Source organism: Polypterus senegalus, chromosome 12, assembly GCF_016835505.1.
Source record: "Polypterus senegalus isolate Bchr_013 chromosome 12, ASM1683550v1, whole genome shotgun sequence".
In the NCBI taxonomy this organism is placed as follows: Eukaryota; Metazoa; Chordata; class Cladistia; order Polypteriformes; family Polypteridae; genus Polypterus; species Polypterus senegalus.
In genome coordinates, this window is record NC_053165.1 from 105,384,150 (window position 1) to 105,403,355 (window position 19,206).

The 19,206-nt window shown below is 38.6% G+C and overlaps 1 protein-coding gene and 1 long non-coding RNA gene across 2 annotated transcripts in view; both read left to right on the forward strand.

Annotated features, from left to right (window-relative positions):
* The first annotated feature begins 1,503 nt into the window (after window positions 1-1,503).
* LOC120541551 lies at window positions 1,504-6,285 on the forward strand. The gene is made up of 3 exons (XR_005636030.1): window positions 1,504-1,588; window positions 5,945-6,010; window positions 6,214-6,285. It is a non-coding gene; the product is annotated as an uncharacterized LOC120541551 (long non-coding RNA).
* Window positions 6,286-7,837: 1,552 nt separating this feature from the next.
* The window catches only part of strc1 (stereocilin 1), a 30,931-nt gene continuing 19,562 nt past the window's right edge, over window positions 7,838-19,206 (forward strand). Inside the window, exons 1-15 of the mRNA XM_039771349.1 lie at window positions 7,838-7,915; window positions 8,074-8,189; window positions 8,400-8,529; window positions 8,627-8,809; window positions 9,025-9,063; window positions 9,787-9,957; window positions 11,505-11,645; window positions 12,670-12,731; window positions 13,203-13,341; window positions 13,690-13,778; window positions 14,042-14,177; window positions 14,802-14,998; window positions 16,477-16,567; window positions 18,200-18,386; window positions 18,871-19,040. Of these exons, the coding sequence (XP_039627283.1) occupies window positions 7,838-7,915; window positions 8,074-8,189; window positions 8,400-8,529; window positions 8,627-8,809; window positions 9,025-9,063; window positions 9,787-9,957; window positions 11,505-11,645; window positions 12,670-12,731; window positions 13,203-13,341; window positions 13,690-13,778; window positions 14,042-14,177; window positions 14,802-14,998; window positions 16,477-16,567; window positions 18,200-18,386; window positions 18,871-19,040 (1,929 nt within the window). The remainder of the gene's footprint in view (window positions 7,916-8,073; window positions 8,190-8,399; window positions 8,530-8,626; window positions 8,810-9,024; window positions 9,064-9,786; window positions 9,958-11,504; window positions 11,646-12,669; window positions 12,732-13,202; window positions 13,342-13,689; window positions 13,779-14,041; window positions 14,178-14,801; window positions 14,999-16,476; window positions 16,568-18,199; window positions 18,387-18,870; window positions 19,041-19,206) is intronic.

Sequence of the window (19,206 nt, forward strand, 5' to 3'; positions counted from 1 at the left end):
GCTTGTCAGCAACTGGCTGTGTCGCTATTCTACTTGGGTTGCCAGCTTCAACGATCCCACACTTGTTGCTTTTTGCTGGGAGAATGACCGTGTACAGTTTGAGAAAGCACTCTGTGAGGACCTTCAGCTCTTCCTTAGTATTATGGCCAATCCTGAGAACAGCTGGCTTTTCCCAAACTGCACTGAATATGAACCACCTACTGCAGACACCTTACAGAATTTAAAGCAGTGGTGCAATTACTCAAAGTGGCAGGACCCAGAGGTCATTGATGAGTCAATTGTCACTTTCTGTGCATTCCATGATACCAACTTCACAAATCTAATTTGCAGCAACTTTTCTATCCTGGAGGCACTCCTGAAAAACCAGTATAACTCATGGCTACCAAATATCTGTACTATGCCCACCCCTACAGAAATATCAATGATTTCAGTTCCTCCTGACTTGTGCAGCTACTCACAATGGATGGATATGGAGGTAGATTCATCTATCATTACTCTTTGCTGGCAACTTGATCTGATTAACTTCAAGAAGAATGTCTGCTGCAATGTGGAGTTGCTAGACAGAATAACTCAAGACCAAGGCAACAACTGGCTCCTGTCTGCTTGTCAAGGGATCACTAGAAACTCCACAGAAAATGAAACACAAAATGTGGTTAGTGCTATGTGCCAGTATCATACATGGGTCAACTTAAAATTTGTTGATATGACTGATGTGGCTGCTTGCAGTGAGTTTGATTCAGACAATTTTATACAGAATGTCTGTTTCAATCAGTCTGTACTCCATGGTCTGCTGAGTATCTCAGAAAATACCTGGCTTATTGAGTACTGCAGCAAGGCTGATAAATTTCAACCCCAGGAGATGTGCCAGTACCACACATGGAGTAACATGAGACCAATTGATATGACTGATGTTGCCGCTTGCAGTGAGTTTGATCCCTATAATTTCACAGAAAACGTCTGTGGCAATCAAACAATACTCCAGGGTCTGCTGAATAATGTGGATAGTGCCTGGCTCCTAAGGTATTGCAGCAAAGCTGACCATTTCTTTCCCCTGGAAATGTGTCAGTACCATACATGGGTGGCTCAGGTTCCTTCTTCTGTTATCATTCAGCAGTGCTGGGATTACAATAAAAAACAGTTTGTGTCTGTTGTCTGCAGTAATGAGGAGCTTCTATCTCAGCTGAAAAAGGATACATCTAACAGTTGGATCAGCATTATCTGCTCCACAGAAGGTCAGACATGCCTAGTGCGAGATATATTGACCTGGCTGAATTGGTCCTGCAGCAGTGACCTTTCAACTGTATGTCAGTACAGTGGTATCAGGCTAGAGAGTATGGAGTATCTTATTCAGTGTGGAATGGAAATGGCAGGGTTCCAGGTAGGCGGAACCGCAATTCAGCAAGTAGTCTCATCCTTCCATAAATCAGTGAACAAAATAGTTATTTTGCTAGCGGTGCTGGAGGAGAGCCACATGCTTTCTCTACATCTTACAGAGAACATTCGTCTGAGTATTTTGCAGTCCACCATGATGTACCTACGCACTCAGGACAACTTTGCAACAAAAAGAGTTCTTCTACAGTGCTTTGGGGTGAGTAAGATACTATGAGCATACAATTTTTGCTGTGGAAATTTGACCAGTCATAGTAAGATGTGTACAATTCAGTAGACTCTGCTATTGGTGTACAAGTTTCTTCACAGTAAGCACAGGTCAAGCTTTAGCTTTGAGGAAATTGTTAATGTGAGTAGATTTTACAGCGCAAACTTTGAAAATTCTGAATTTCATTCATATTTTGTAAACATTTCCATAATTTTTAGATGGGGTTTGTTTCAGTACTGGGTTCCTCAGTGATCACAACCCAGGATTGAATTAAATTTAGCCTTTTGGGTTTTTACTTTTATCTCTTTTAAAGCTTCCCTGCAGTTTCAAGATTTATATTGGCAAATCTAAAACATTTTAGAATATAAGTAGCATATATTGTTTGAAAAATGTGATAAGTATGCCTGCATTACTTGCATTTAGGATGTCACAGCTGTATTGTAGTCAGCTTCAGGGCCCAGCATCCTAGGCTTGTTTCTAATGCCCTGCTGTTTTCTGCAACACTTGTCCCCTATCCAGGGCTAGTTTCTCTCTAGTGACTGACGCTGCCAAGTTGGCTTTGGTTAACTGTGACTCGAAATTGGATTAAGTGGGTTTGATCGTTTTTGGTGTGTTTGCATGTATGAGGCATTTATTAGGCCTAGAATTTGGAACTGATCAAGAGTAGGATCAGATAATTTACTGTTTTTAATTGCATACATGAATAGTGCAGTTCATCACAAGCTACCTATTCACCATTATTGCTGTACCTCTTCAGGAAATGCTCAGAGATTATAACTTTAATGATCTCCATATATTCTTTGAACAGGGAAATTAGTAAAGTGCTTGAATATCAATGTTGTGGCCTGCTTTGTTCTCTAACACCTTATATATAGTTTACCTACTACCTCCTTTACTAATGTACTGTACCTTGGTGTGGCCTGATCTATAAAAAAAATGGTTGCTGGTTCTGTCCTTAGCACAAACTTGAGTGAGTCATTTGCCAGTACTCTCGTTATATAAATGTGTAAACACATCTTAGGTACTTGTAATGTGTTTTAAGAAGGTGTTCACAATGATAACTAAGTAAGTAAGGTTGGGAACATGCACTGATAACACGTTTCCACACACACCACACAACAGACCACCTGGATTGGGACCCAAGTGCAGCAGGTGACACCTCAGCACCACACTGGAGCAATGTGAGGTTTTTTACAGTGGCTGAGGTGCCAATCCTGCCACCAGCCCTCAAGTTTTCCCTGTAAGTTGGAGGACCTATTTGTAAGGCTGGATGCAGATAAACATCATACACAGGACAAAAGAAATTGTAGGCTAAGAGCCTTACTCAAGTGCCCAATGGAGTAGAGTCACTTCTGGTGTTTATGGGATTCGAATCAGCAACCTTCCGATGGCTGGCACAGATCCCTAGCCTCAAGGCCACCACTCTTCCTTACAATGATAAGTTATATATCAAATAAAGTAAGCAAATCCCCTTTTCCTGTGGCCAACTAAAGTCACTTCTAGCATTATGGGCTTCACTCATCAGCCCTAAGTTATATTCAACTGCTAGTCATACTTCCCAGATAAACCACACCTCTCCCTTAAAACTATGCTTTTAGCTTAAATGACATTCTAGCATACAGTTGTTTTGTCTTACTTTTGGAAGTGGCAACATCTCTGTTTCAAAATGCAATCAAGCTAAAACTTGAAAGAGGTCGAATTAGTTTACTAATTAGGACATAAAAGCCTTATTAACCAACTAGTCAAAATGGAGAATGAAAAACACACCAAATGTGCTAATGGATTAAGCAAGTGAATCTGACTTATTAAACTACATCCTGAAATGACAGACAATATCTCCTTCTCTCACAGTTTGGACCCTGGATTGATTCCCAGCAATAGGAATTTTGCATGTTATAGGTTCACTCCAAGTCATGCATATTTCTCCCAAAGACATATTGGTTGGTTGACTAAATACTATAAATTGGTTCCATGTGAGAGAAACCAGATGTGCGCTAATGACTTGTGTTCGATCTATGGTTGGTTTTCAGGTTATTTTTTTCAACATTTCCTTAAATGAACCACTCTTTGTTGACAATTTCTAGAAAGTTGTCTAAAGTGCTATATTAATGTAAGATTTGTAAATTGATTATTTACAGTATTTGACATTGCTGTGTTCTCCAACATTCAGTACTCCCTTTTTTCTTATTTGGGTCATGTGTACTTTAGCCTGCCACAGGGCTTACTCCTTTAGTCACTCCTTCACTCACATTCCAGATGTTTGGACGTGCTAGTCAAACTCACAATAGACTTTATGCACACAGTAGTGCATATCTCACTTCTGTTGTCCATACTGCAGTTGTGATTTTGTTTAGTGGTGATAATGTCCAAGAAAACGGAGTTTTAAGTTTCTGCTTACAGATAGCTCTACAGCTGAACATTTTTGTGTACCTTTATGTCGAGCTTCCAACAAGGTACTTAGTTTTCATACACTTCCCTCCAATGAAGAAACTTGATTTAAATGGATTTTTGCCATCCGGAGAAAAAGCTTTATGGTTAGTCACCATACCTGAGTTTGTGGCCAGCCTTTTAAAAAAGAGGATTTTCATGAGCCAGGGTCTGAGACAAGTTGGCGACTGTTGAAGAAGGGAGCAGTTCCTTCATTTTTTGAGTGGAACCATTTCTCAGTTCCTCTTTCATGACTGGGTTATTGGGAGAGGAGACAGTGACCAACGGAGGATGATAACATTCTTGAGGACTATGATTACGCTTTGGCTCCGTATCCAACATTTGTCATCCTAGCAATTGATAAAAACATGTCTATCAGAGAGGAGATCCTCCAGCTGCGGAAACAAAGTGATACCCTTACAATGAAGCAGCGATTTGGCATTCACCATTTTGCTATCTCAGACAGAGAAATTTGTTTTTCACAATGTGAGATGTTGAGCAGACTCACGTTATTATGTTTTGTAGCATTGACGCCAAATGCCCCAATGGATGGAGTCTCTTCTCTTTACATGGCTGATTGAGGTGGCTCACTATCCTTAAAAAGACTGCTTGCCTTTTGCCGTACTAGTTGGAAAAACTGCCTGTGACTGTGCAGAGTTTCAGTTTTTATAGGCGCTTTCGCTATTGATAATGTAATGGCAGCTCACTCTTTTGGTTACTCATCACTGGCTGATTTAACTTGTCCAGTGCTGTTGCAATATTAAGCTAACATGCATATTCACCTGTCCCTAAATAAAGTTTAATGACTAATTATTGAAATTCTGTTTTTTAATAATTTCATAGTAAACACAAGTTTTTAATACATCTGGATGTAGCTTGAAACATAGTTTGAAGCCCTTTGCCTTTTTAGCTCCTAATGTTTGGCACACTGTTTGAATAAAGCGACTTTAGATAGATAGATAGATAGATAGATAGATAGATAGATAGATAGATAGATAGATAGATAGATAGATAGATAGATAGATAGATAGATAGATAGATAGATAGATAGATAGATACTTTATTAAAGTTGTTTACCATAAATCTGGTCATGTCTTGTAGCGATCAAGTGAAGAATGCCATAGCTGGTCTGTTTTAATATCAGTGCTGGAATTGCAACAGCTGGCTGACATGGAATCCGGAAGAGAGTGTGCATACAGCATATTAGTAATTCAATCAAAGATCAGCAGTTAAGAGACAGCAATTCTACCTGCTGCAACACCAGGTTACACAAAAGATTACCAAACTGTGAGCAAAATGATAGACTTTTTTTTCATTATACTATAGCTATATTTTCTCATTCCTAGAAATGTAAGCAAAAAAAGACTAAAAGATTGAAGAATCCTCTCTTTAGTGTTTGTGCCTGCTATGGGCCTAACATTTTTCAAAAAGACACGAGTCACACAGACCATTGGTCCAGCCAAGATCAAGGTTACAGCACCAGTAGTTTGCGGGTAGCAGCTGATTACATGTGCTTGGTGCTGTCGTTCTTCTTCTATCACATAATTGACTTCTGCAATTTGCTTCATGTTCAGTAGATTTCACTGTTCTCGTTTTTCTTTCTGCCATGTCAACTTGATCAGTCTCCCTATGCAGTTTGCCATAGGAAAGACACAGACCCTGCGAAGTTCACAGAGGTTGCCGCTAACCACAGTTTTGCAAGTATTACATCATAATCTTTCGGTAGTCACATCATACACAATCCTTAGCATTTTATATTTACTGTATAGGTTTGCATAGTAAGCTAAAAGGTTGCATGTGTGGTGTCGCCTGGGCTAAGTGATAGGAGTCAGGAGATTGAAATGTGAAACAAGTAGATTTAAGACGGAAGCGGGAGGGTTGAGTCCTCTTTTAATGCTGAGTTTACTTTTCTGCAAGCAGAACCTTCTGATGAGCCTGATGCAGACTGGCAGGGAGATCTCTGATGAAAACTTCTTCCTAGTGAAGGTAGGGTTATAATGATGATGTGGAAATTGCTTCAACACCAGGTTTACAAAGGATTCCTGTGAGGTATGCAGTCTGTCAGCAAATTATCAGTGAGTATAGAGAGATGCTAAATTGATCAGGCACTTCTGGGGGTGGGTTTAATTAATCACAAAAATGTGTGGCATTGGTGAATTATCATTGATTTAAATTGCTTTTGATTGCAGGAATACTTCCAGCTTCCCCTTGAGAATATTAAGGCTGTACTCATGGCTATGAACGTAAAAGCAGGGCGACAAATACTTCTATACCTAAACAGAAACTGGGCAGTCCTAAAGGTGAGATTAAGCCTGATTAGACAGGATAAGCACAGCTGTGTGTTCAAAAAATGATCTTAAATAACAGTAGAGATCACCACATCATTTTTCCAAGATGAACATCCTTTATTACAACAAGGTTGAGGGAGACCTGCTATACGAACAGCTCAGTTGAGTAAATGATGAAGAGCATTAGTTTATAAAGCTAGAATAATTAGAATAGGAACTTTTTATATATACAGTAATACTGGAGTTAGAAAAGTTGAAAATCATATGATCTCATCATCTCCATGGTATAAGTGCTGGAAGAAAGTGTACAGAAAGCCTTGGTTACATAGGAAGGGAATACTCAGAAACACTTACAAAATAAAAGAGAAAGCTTTCCCCAACAATTCGACCCTTTTTGTTGATTCAGAACAACTAGAGTTAATTATTTATTCTCATTATTAAAAGGTAACAGTTAAGCATCAAGCAATGATTTGACCAGGGAGCCATGTTTAATATTATTTCCAGAAAAGATAAGAAATCCTCTTTGTTTCCATGGTACACCAAAATCATGAACTACCTCAAAGTCATATCTATAGGGTGGTCCAGATCTAATTATGCAACTTTTAATTCAATGCAGGAAAACAATGCAAGACAAAAGAATTGTTTGAAATATCTTGTAATAAACGGAAATGGACTTACCTTGAATTAATTCACTGATTTTCCATGTAATGCCCCACTTGTCCTCCATTCAGTTGTGAATTCTCTATGTAATAAACTTAATACATTACAGCGTAATGAAAATTGCATAATTAGATCTGGACTACCCTGTACTATTTGTATAGATGTCTACTGTTTTGTGACTCAGTACTCTTTCTTTTGACTTTTAACTACTGCATACTTTCCTGGCCTACTGCTGTGACTGCAGCCTTCTTGGTATTCTTTCTTGCAGTTGAGTGATGACTACTTGAAGACTATAGCTTCGGTATATCTGCAAAAATATGTGATCGCAGATCCCTCTGTGTTTGCTGACCTGGCACAGCTTTTGAGTTATGCTTCAGTTTCAGATATTTCCAAGCTGCCAGCCCTGCAAGACAACCTCATAGTGTAAGTCCTGGTTATAAATAGGGATATTAGTGCTGGAGGTTAAAGAGTAACATGTCTGCATGGAATTGGAAAAAAATTGTCATTTTTTGTGAAGGAGTGAGTAATACAGTACCAGGAGCATGAAAGAGACATTTTTTGGAAATTAGGAATTGTGATGGTGTGAAAAGTAGCTGAAGATAATTTATACATGGTGAAAAACTGGTACAGTATCTCATGATGAAGGAGCAAAATGACATTCTTCAGGAAAAGGTGATGAGTCAAAAGAAAGGGTAGGAAACACTGATATAAAAATGTTTGAAATATTGCTTGTGTCTTTAACATTTTGGCTTTCAGATTGTCAGCAATCAGTAGTTCCCTGCCGAAGCTAAGTCAAGACCAGAAAACAGCATTTGGGAATTGGCTTGGCAACTCGGTTAAATTCCAGAGTGTGGCAAAGTGGCCGATGGCATTTGTCAAAGAAGTAGGCGCTCTTCTGGCTTGCCTTCCTTTTAACAAGTTCCAGCAACTGTCTGCTGCTCAGGTATTGTTGTAGGTTATTACTCAGGTATTTCTGTATAGTTGTATGATGGAGGGCATTAAATAAACCAGTCTTGAAAATCAAGGCTCCTCCAGGGCTCTTGCAAGTATACCATATGTGGAATGAAACCACTTTCAACAACAACTTTCAATTTTTTTTAGATGTTGGTGAATGTTGAAAAATTATTGGCTGTCCCCATGACAAACCTTCAGCAGCAATTCCTCGCTCAGAGTATTTTGAAGGCATATACTAACTTGACATCCCAGGATTTCAAGAGGTGTGTATGGCCATTATGGTAGTAAACAACTTTGGGTGTGTTTATCCCCTCTTAGGGAGTCTTAAGAGACATCCTTAAATGTTCTGGCACTGTCTGAAGGTAGTCCAGGTTATAATCCCAAAAGTGACTGGTGTCCACGGGTCATGTTCCTTTGATTTTAACCTCTCATTCTGCTTTAATTGCTTACTTGTGCCAATCATCCCTTTTTAGGCTGGGAAATCTAACTTGTCTAGGGCATACAGTTGACTTACTGCCCTATCTGCACACACCTGCCATGGACATCATTAAGAAAAACATACAGAGCTGCCTTCGTATGGGTTTCATCGTTCCCAGTGAAATGGTACAACTGTAAACATTAATTGTCCTTTGCTGAGATTACAATTTAGGAAAATTCCACCTTAATTTTGTTATTTCTGCTTTTATATGTTTCTCTACAGATTTCACTCTTCCTTGTGAACAGCACATTTTTGAATAACGTATCAGCCCTCAGTATCGAGCAACTCAATGACTTGGCAGTGGTAATGCCAAAGCTAGGCCTCCCCTTTCTCAAACAGCTTCTGCCCTCTCAGGTTGAAGCTTTGCTTCCAGTGCTCAGCTCTGTGCAGTTCTCTCCATTTCAGGTAAATTAAAACCTTGGGTCACATAGCAGCTGCTGGACAGAACAGTGTCCTCAGCATAGTTATGATAGGAGTACATCAGTCACCCACTGATGCACTCAGTGATCAAAGAGAAAGTGAGAGAGTCTGCCATCTGGTAGGGTTGAGAGACCTGTCTAGGTTGACAGGCTGTAGCCTCACAGCTGTTTTACTTACCCTATACCCCTGTGTGCCTGCAGGCCCAGGAGCTGGTAGACAAGCTGTTCCTGAGCAAATCGGTGAGTACAAAGGACCCAGCCCTCTGTCTGGTCATGCATGTGAACAATAACCTTCTGAGCTCTTCCTGTTTTGTTTTTTTTCTATTTATTGCAAAGTATCTAATTGCATTCTGTGTACTATATATACTAAAACCCAGAAAAATTGATATTGACCATCAGAAACTATAAAATAATAAGTACATTATATAGTCCCTGTATTTAACACAATCTAGTACCAGAAATCTCAGACTGCCTAAAGGCCAGCTGTCTACAGGTATGTTAAAGAAGACATTTCATCCAGCCACACAATACTGAACATATGGTCAAAGTTAGGCTTACTCTTGCCATTGTAAATGTGGTGAGATTTGTGTTACTAATTGATGTAAGGTACTGGTAGATACTCACTGACCTGAGACTATTCCAGGTCAGTTTCCCTCAAATCAATACCCAAATAGCACTTTCTCATCTAGTAAAGTCCTGGACAAACCAGTCCCATAGCAGCTAGCCTATTACAAGTTAGACCAGGGTCTGCCTCCATTTATATCTACTTTTCCTACCTCTAGATGCGTCAGGACCAGTTGAGGTTTTTGCACTATTTTTTGTTAATAGTTGTGTGATGTACACCCCACTTCCGCTCACATCCTTTGGCTGTGTATAGATAATGTTGCCTATGAAAGTTACCATACCATTATGACATCTTGAGTAATTTTTTTTTTTCTCACCTCTTATTTTGTCCATTTTTAGGACATTCTTCCAGTGACACTCAGCAGTTTGGGCTCTCTCATTACTGGGGTGCGTCCAGAGATTCTGCGGGGACTGTCAGAAGACACACTTGCATATGGTTTGGCAAATATCAGTAATTGGAAGTCTCTCCTGAATCCTGTCCAGAAGGCAACCATTGCTAGTAAACTCTGGGTATGAGTGCTGATATCAGGGGTGTTAACCTTGTAATAAGTAGCGTAGACAGCAGTGGGGTTTTCCTGTTTGACATGCTAACTACCACATTAGTGTTTGTATTCTGCTGATTGCTCAGCTGTATAGTGTTTGGTTTGGCAATGATTTTGAAATAAATTAACTTTTCCAAAACTCAAAACAAATCGAAGTGTGACAGTATATGCCCCCTTTTGTAAGGGTTGGTGATGACATAACACTCTACCATGTCCTGATACTACGCCATATCAGCAATTACAAGCATTAGAACTTTAAAAAAACAGGTTAGGGAATGGGTAGTGAAGTCCCAGGCAAAACAGGTAAGGTACTACAATAAACGGGGAAAAGTAGTTCTATATTCAGTGGGTGACCTGGTTTAGTTTGAGGCTCACCCCCTTTTTAATGCATTAACTAAATTTGCTGCGAAGCTAGCTCCAAAATGGTTCAGCCCAGCTACGGTACTTAGCAAATTAGGTCCTGTTAATTACCACGTTCAATGGGCTACTGACACAGGGCTAAAATTGGATAGTGCATGTGACCAACATGAAGCCCTATTTTGGCCCTTCACTTCGTTTGGGGGTGGAGAATACGTAACGGGTGCCACATGTACTATTGTCCCATAGTCAGTTTGCATCTCTTTAGGGTGTACATCAGGAAATGGGCTGCTGAGGGTTCCCCAAAAAATAGGGAAATACACCTTTAAGGGGAAGACACAGCGCAGACAGGACAGTTGGGGCTGAAGACAATTTAACCAGAAAAGAAGGGAGAGAGAGAGAGACAGAGAGACATTGGGCAGTGGAGCAAGGAGAAGCAGCGAGATAGTGGCAAAAATCCACCTGCATGCCACCTGCTGTAAGAAGGTTTAATTTTACTTGGGGAAACAAGGGAGACGTGCCTCTGAAGACAAACATTTTTGTGGCTTCACCAGAGCGATCAAACTTTGGAACCGGTAGGACAGAACGTTTTGTTATTGGCCCGGCTGCTGGTGTACTGTATGGGGCTTCCTGCATTTCACTGTGCTCATGAACTGTAACGACAGTGATCCATTTTGGAGAAACTGGGATATCTCAGGCAAGAACATCTCACACCCTAATCTGTAAAAGTTTGTCTTTGTTTCTTGTTATGTACTTGTTTTTTTGGGGGAAATTGCTTAAGCTATCTTGTTTGTTAATATGTAAATATACCTTTATCTTTTTTTTTTTCCTTTCATCGCTTTAACACGTGATCTTGTACTGATCTGAGGCGTGTGATGAGTGGGTCATAAATAAGGACAAGCGTTGGTCACGTAACCCTCAAAGATTTCAATAATAAACTGCTTTTCCTAGCAGTATTCTGATCATACAGCAGCCCAGGGTTTTGTTGTTCTCCCGTGGCAGCAGTACAAGATATTCTTCAATGTAAAATTAACATTTATAATGTCTTCTATAAGACAACAGCTTTTCTAGTACTGAGAAACATATTTGTCTATCACTGCACTTACTGATTCTGCTGCTTAGTCTTTAGCGTTGTCTTTTATTTTTTTTTAAATCTAGGCATCTAACAGAGTCAAAGAATGGTTTGACATCCTGGAGCCTCTGGTTTCTGAGACCCCACTTTTGATTGTAAAATCACAGCTGAATGCTCTACTCTCCAACATCTCAGCTACTAGTCGCATGTCATGGAACAACCAGCAGGTCAGGAAAATGAAGCCAAAATTGAATTATTCTGTAATAACACATGACTAGCTGAAGGATACTTTGTAAAGTACATTTCACTGTACTCCAGCACATCAGTACATATCATTACAGCGATAGAAACAAATTATCCTGACTTCATGATCAGCTGGCTATGCAATCGTTCTACTATTGGGTCTCAAGTGAATCACACTTGTATCCTAGAAGGAAGCAGCCAATTGTCCTTGGCCTATCAGACTTTGAACTTTATTCCAGTTCTTTAGAACCCTAGATAATTTTTATACAACATTTCATTTTACAAGACTTATTATTTCCTTTTTTGCCTGAATAAAACATACTATACTGTATGTTAGTATGTTATACTAACTTTGTGTTATATCATTTCTAATATACTGACTATACTGTATATACTATACTATATATGCTCAGAGCCGTGCTATTGTGAAATGAGCTATGTAAAAAGGAAGTTTATGTAATCTATACCAGGGATAAGTTATTGATATTGAATTATTCATAAATCTATCAGCTAATTATCCTTTGAAATCTTAATGCTAAATTGAAACGTATACATGTTGCAAAGGTATACGCCGCCAGGCATTTAGCATGTTCTGAAAGGTCTAGCACCCTGAGAACATGGACAAGTCATATTGGACATAAATAAAGTTTACATTCAATTGAAGACTATTGCCAGTAAACATCAACAGCAATTGATTATGAAAAAATAGTGCTGAACTCATTTTTGGTCTCAGTAATATTAACATGTGCATACGCACTTTGATCCACAAAATTTCAGCTTCCTACCTACTTTGAACAGCATGCAAACATATAAAGAGGCCATGTGTTTCAGGAGCAGGCTTGTGAAGTGCTACTTTCCAGTGTCTTACATGCCTCTCCTTGAAGCCTCCTCATCCTCCACTCATCATAAATAACACTTGTGGCAAAGACTTGTGGGTCTAACATCTCACCTGTTAACTGGTTGGGAGAAAATGACAATGAAAATAAGATATTTTTATTTGCTTTTCAGGCTAATCTCCTTTTCAGGGAAACCCACCGTGACAAGGGGATCAGGACAGAGAGTTTCCTTCAGTACGTAAGACTTTTACTTTTCTTAGGATTTTGTCTGGTTTGGCTATCATTATTATTTCCCTTGTTGACCAATAGTCATTCTAAAGATCTTCTGTACTCATACCAATTCAGGAATCATGCAGACTATGAATGGGTCTTATAGTTTAATCTGTAGAAACCAAATCATACAGAAAGAGTAAATTAACAAATGGGAAAATGTGAAAAGAATAATTTGGAAATGTGTGTTTAGTACAGCAAATCTTCTAAAACATATTGTCTATCCCCATGACCACTTCAATGAATTAACATCATTAGGACATAATTATGCAGAAAGGTCTTTGCCATGAAACAGAGCTCACTGTTATAACATGTAAATCCAGTATATGTGGATTTGAAATGAAAGCCTTTATTTCATATTCTCTATTGTTTCAGTAACAAGCTAACATGTTGAAGAATTATGAGCACTTATTAACTCCTTTTTCATTTGTACAGATCTCTTGGAAAAATTCTTCAAGGTATTGACTGCACAACTATAGGCAACTTGCTTGCCAGCTCAACATCTCCCTCCTCGGCTAGTTATCAGATTTTGCTGTTCTTTCAGCAGGTTGCAGTGCAGCTGCCAAGTGCCCTGGTATGTAAAAGAGAGTAATTGTGGGAATTGAATGAGTCAAGTAATACAGTCATGCCTATTGCTTGACTGGGAGGTGATCCTCTAATGTTTAGGAAGATATCTGCACGCTAACTAAATGGCAGAACCCATCAGGCAATAGACATTTATAGTTGGCAGGTGATGTTAGGGAAAGTATATTTGATTAAAGTAATATAGACGGAAAAAGAAAGAAATGAAAAGTGCTCATCTCAGACATATTGTACCAAAAGTGTTAGTTTCTCAGCAATGTATAGTTAAAAGTCTGAAATGAATCTCCTACATCCATCAACAATTTTAGGAAAGCTTCTCTAACTTCCTGTTTGTTTCCAGAAACAGTGCATAATTGAGCAGATGAGCAATGTCAGCTTAACAACAGTGCTGCTGCAGGATCTAGGTGCCCAGGTGGCAGTTGAGCTCCCGTAAGTGCATCTTCTTTGTTTACCAAGATCACAAAGTAACAGTATCCTCCTGTACTGTTCTAATTCTTCTGATGTAATAATACTGTATGCTTCCTTGATTCTGTTGAATTCTTCTTATATACTGAAGAAGCTATTGTATTATACTTGGTATGTTTAGCATTAATCTGGTGGAAAATGTTGGTGAAGGAGTTGAAGAGCTAGCTGCAACACTCCATTGGCCATTAATCTGGACCTACCTTTGGATATTTCTCCTGTATTTTCAGGATCAGCAAGGTTAAAAGGCTGTCTACTGATGTGATGCAAAGTTTGCGAACAATGATTATCCAGGATCCAAATGAATTTCTCAGTCTTCCAAAGATCAGACAGGTCCTGTTAGTGGATAAAGTGGCTCAGAGGCTGGTATGAACAGAAAATATATAATGTTTTTACATAAGAATTTGTTAAAGAAGATGGCAGTGGCTGCATCTGTTGTGAATCTGCTTCAGAAAGAAGCTCATTTACTCTATTTTGTCTCTGTTTGACTCTAGACGACTTTGGCAGTGTGGTGTAGTTGTTAAGGCTTTGGATCTCAGCCCCTGAGGTTGTAGGTTCAAATCCTGCTACTGACACTGTGCGACCATGAGCAAGTCACTTGACCTGCCTGTGCTCCAATTGGAAAACCAGAAGAAATGTAACCAATTGTATCATAAATGTCATAAGTCACATTAGATAAAGGTGTCAGCCAAATAAGCAAATGTAAAAGGTTTACTCATTAAACTGGGATTATGGCTGTAATGATCCAGATTAATGAAAATTATTCTGTATTATTTGGTTTGTCTCAGTCAAGGCTGAGCTACTCTATATACATACATCTTCTATTGTTTGAGATTCAAAAATTAACAATAGTTCTATGCAAAGTTTTATTCCTAAAATTTTGCCTTGTTCTATTGCAGTGAGCTCTAAACTTTTCATCTTTATGTGCAGGTGACTACTATTACTTGTGACTGTACGAATACTAGACATAAGATGTCTTGTTCTTTATAGGGTGTCTATGGTGGGGAGTTCACCAAGGAAGAGTTTGAGTCACTTGGTGTGATGGCATCTAGGGTGGTGGAAGAGGTCTTTATCAACCTTTCCCGGCCCTTTCTAGCAGAAAATATACAAGAGCTTAACAATGGGTGCATTGACAAGACTAAAGGAGATATCCTTGGGGCAATGCTGGAAGAGACAAATGTTTTTGGGTATGTAACTTTTGTCAGTCATAAAAGTTAACCACACTGTGTCCATCTCCTTTTGTATCCTTAACAGAGTTTGCTTTTCATGCATGTCTGCCCTTAGAAGAAGGAAACTGAAGTCCCTATTTAATTGTTTTGCACTTAAGTGCCACTTTTCAATGACAATCAGTTAAATTGTGATGTGGAGTTACAACAGAACAGATGATTTTGCACCCATAACTTCAACAATTGAGAATGATTTGATAACATTTGAATATTACATACTGAAGTGTTACATGTGGTCACCCTAAAATGTGATGATGATATATGGAATATGAAATACTATTTTGTTTATGAATATCTCAGAACATGAATTCATTCAGTTCCTAAAATCAACTTTTGCAACTTTATAGACAACATCAGACGCAAGCTGAGAGACCAGCTTTTCAAGGGACACAGCTTCTTGGCATGCTTTTAGTCAGCTCACCTTGGAACAGGATGTGACAGACTGTAGTGTAACCCTTTTAACAACTGTTTAGTGCCTCTCAGGGAATATAGTTTTAAGTAAGAAAAAAGTGTTATGTTACAATGTTTGCACAAAAGGATACAATGGCTACATGTCTGGTTTCCTACCACTTGGATTTTAGATGGAGTTGTCATTTTCACAGCTTTATTTCATGGTAAATAGATTGCTAGGATTCAGTGACTCTGTGAAATGCTGTGAAAACTAGCATATGCAAATGTTTTTTTCTGAGTTCTAAGTGAGTTATAAGCACATTAACCTTGCATAAAAGCAAGATAACTTTCTCATGTTTCTTATCTTTGTCACAATATGTTTTCAACATCATAGCTCTTGCCTTATAACGTTCCATATGAGGGCAAGGACTAAAAAAGAGTTGTACAGTAGGTCTAGCATCCTCAGCCATAAATGGAACTGTTTCACATTGCCATGATGTAGCACCAAGGTGAACCAGTATAATTCTACATTTAAGATTAATTAGCTTTATAATGCTATATAAAGGTGTTTTATCATAAAAAGTGCATACTAAAAGGACTGTAACCTCTAAGGTTCTTTTTATATTGGTAGACAAGTTAATACTGGAAATACCTAAATTCTTAGCCTTGATATACTGTACATGTTTTTCCCACAATACTTACCTTTTTAAACATTCAGTCATCATTCATTCTGATCTCAGACACTGCCAAAGTACGTTCAACCTGAAATGCAGCACACTATATATACAGTATGACAATAAACTTGATCAATTGCACCCTCAGCCTTTTTACCGCTCCTTCCTCCCACTTCAGTAAAATGATGCTAATAATTGTCAATATACTGATGCCTTGTGTTAATACAACCTACTATAAAGTATGGAAAAAGTAGAACAAGTTACCTGAACTAAGTAGTTTGTGGCATATTGAGTGCTCTTTCATTGTGTTGTGTGCATTAATTTGTTCTTCATTCATTTATCTATAATAACCACGTTCTTGTGTCAATCCTGCAGTCCAGCATCCAATTGGACCGATGTAAAAATGGATCAGATAGACAGATTTGTGTTCTTTCTACCAAATCCTGCAATGAAGAAGATTCCAAAAGTGAGTAACAGGTCTCTTGCTAGAAAAAGATGCTGGATATTAAGCAGTAGCCTATGTTACCTAACGTTTGCTATTAATTTCTAATTAACACTCTAGCAAAGGCTTCTAGCTTATTTCACTTGCCTTTTCTTTCTCTTCAACTGCATGACCATCAGACACAATACTGAAAAGTAGTCCACATCTGAGAAGAGCTTTTTAAGTTCTCAATTCTCACTTAAACTGGTTGCTCAGTGGTTAAATTATACAGAATCATTGGGCTCCTTACTATTTCAGATCCCAGCTGTTCTAGCATCTTTTTTTCATTGCATCCTGTTTGCTTAAAGTGTTTAATATATTTCTTTGATTTTTAGGCCTTTGATACTATTTGTCATACCATTCTCCTTAATAGATTATCTTTGATTGGAATTACCCACACTCCACTTGATTGGTTCAGATCCTACCTCTCAGGCCACCCTCAGTTCATTCAGCTTAAAACTTTCACATCCCAACCCACTGCTGTTACTTCAGGTGTGCCCCAGGGCTCTGTCCTGGGGCCTCTTCTTTTTATTATTCACCTTCTTCCCCTTGGCAATATCTTTCGGAAATATAACGTTAATTTTCACTGTTATGCTGATGAAACCCAGCTCTACCTTACTAGTAAACCCACCTCTTCTTTTCCACCATCTTCGCTTATTGACTGCATTGCTGCAATGAAATCCTGGTTTTCTTCACATTTTCTTAAATTAAACAGTGACAAAACTGAGGTTCTCCTCATTGGTACAAGATCATTATTATCCAAAGCTGATAATCTTTCACTTGCTATTGATAACTCATTTGATTCCCCATCACCTCAGGTCAAGAGTCTGTGTGTCATCCTTGTCAGTACTCTGTCTTTCAAATCTCACATTAATAACATCACCCGGTCTGCTTATTTCCACCTACGTAATATTAATCGCATCCGCCCCTCTCTCACTCCCCATACTACTGTCATTCTTGTTCACAGTCTTGTTACTTCTCATGTGGACTACTGCAATTCACTCCTCTTTGGTCTCTCTAATATATCTCTCTATAAGCTTCAGCTGGTCCAGAATTCTTCTGCTCGCATCATTACTCGAACCTCATCTATTCACCATATTACTCCGGTCTTTCAGCAGCTTCATTGGCTTCTGATAAAGTTTTGAATTGATTTTAAAATTCCGCTGTTAACATTTAAGGCCATTCATAACCACGCTCTTCCATATCTGTCTGACCTTCTTCATGTTGACATTCCCTCCCGTAACCTTAGATCCTCTTCCTCCATCCATCTGACCATCCCTCTCGCCTTTCTAACCACCATGGAACTATCACTACCTATTGAGCTTAGAAATATCAAATCATTTTCAACCTTCAATTGTAAATTGAAAACCCATCTGTTTAAAATGGCTTTTTCACTATGATTACAGTTTTGTTTGGTATTCATTTTTATATTTTCTGTATTTTCTGATGTTTTAAGTTATTTATAATGATGTTTTTTTATTTACTGTTTGTTTGATGTCCTTGAGTGCTTAGAAAGGTGCCTTGTATAAGTAAAATGTATTACTATTATTATTTCCTTGTGCAGTATATTCTAAGTAATCCCATAGCCAAGTACTGACTGTTTTACTTGTGCTTCAGAGCCTCATGTCACTTGAAAGAATTGAGCGGCTATTCCAAACCCAGAAGCAGTGGGATAAAAGTGCAGTTGGAATTGCCTGCGCACAGAATGTTGAAGAATCGGACAAGGAAGCCATGTTCAGAAGCCAGCAGCTTCTGCTGCAGTATTTTTTGAGTGTAGTCAAAAGTGGAGTTTCACCAAAACTTGGTGAGTTCATCATTGACATTTTTCTTCTCTATTGTGCACATCTTATCAAATTGTGTTTTCTACCACAGTACCCCAATTAATTTGCACAACACCAGCCATTTTGCAATTCCCTGCAAGTCCAGTCCACTTTTGCTCTGCATCTGCATTTGTTGCTCATTTGCTGATGTTTTCATTCATCCAGCAAATATTCAGTATGATGACATATTTGAATTGTCTGCAACTTAACATCAGTAAAATCAAGGAACTGGGGCCCCTTCATACCTACCACAATATGCCTTAATAACTGCCCACTGTGACCTCTCTTTGTATCTTTAGCCAAGCCAGAACTTTTCTTTCATTTCAGTAATTTTGGTGTGTATTCGAAGGAGATTGTTGTTATTTTTGTTATAATTGTTATTGCTGTTTGTGAGCTTCTGTAAAAGCTAAATTTCTCCTCCTTGGAACAAATAAAGTACTATCTCTATTTTTGTGCATTCTCCCCCAGCTTTGCCTCCAAGTTGTAGCAGTGTCCAGTTCACATTGCCTTCAGCATGGGATCTGGAAAGTCTCAAAAGCATGTCAACAGATGATTTCATCAATTGCCTGGAAACCTTTGGTCAAGACCCACACTTCCAGCCAGAGAATCTTTCTCAGCTACTGCTCAGAGTTAAGCAGGTACATTTAAAACACTATTGAGTATTCAACAAGAATCATGAATTTTCTTAACTGGTCACAGAGAACCCCTAAAAAGATACTAATTCTGGCTGTGCAGTGCTGTGATTAACTAATCTTGACATAAGATTTACATTGCTTGGCTTGGGTATGTACAGTTTATTTTTCC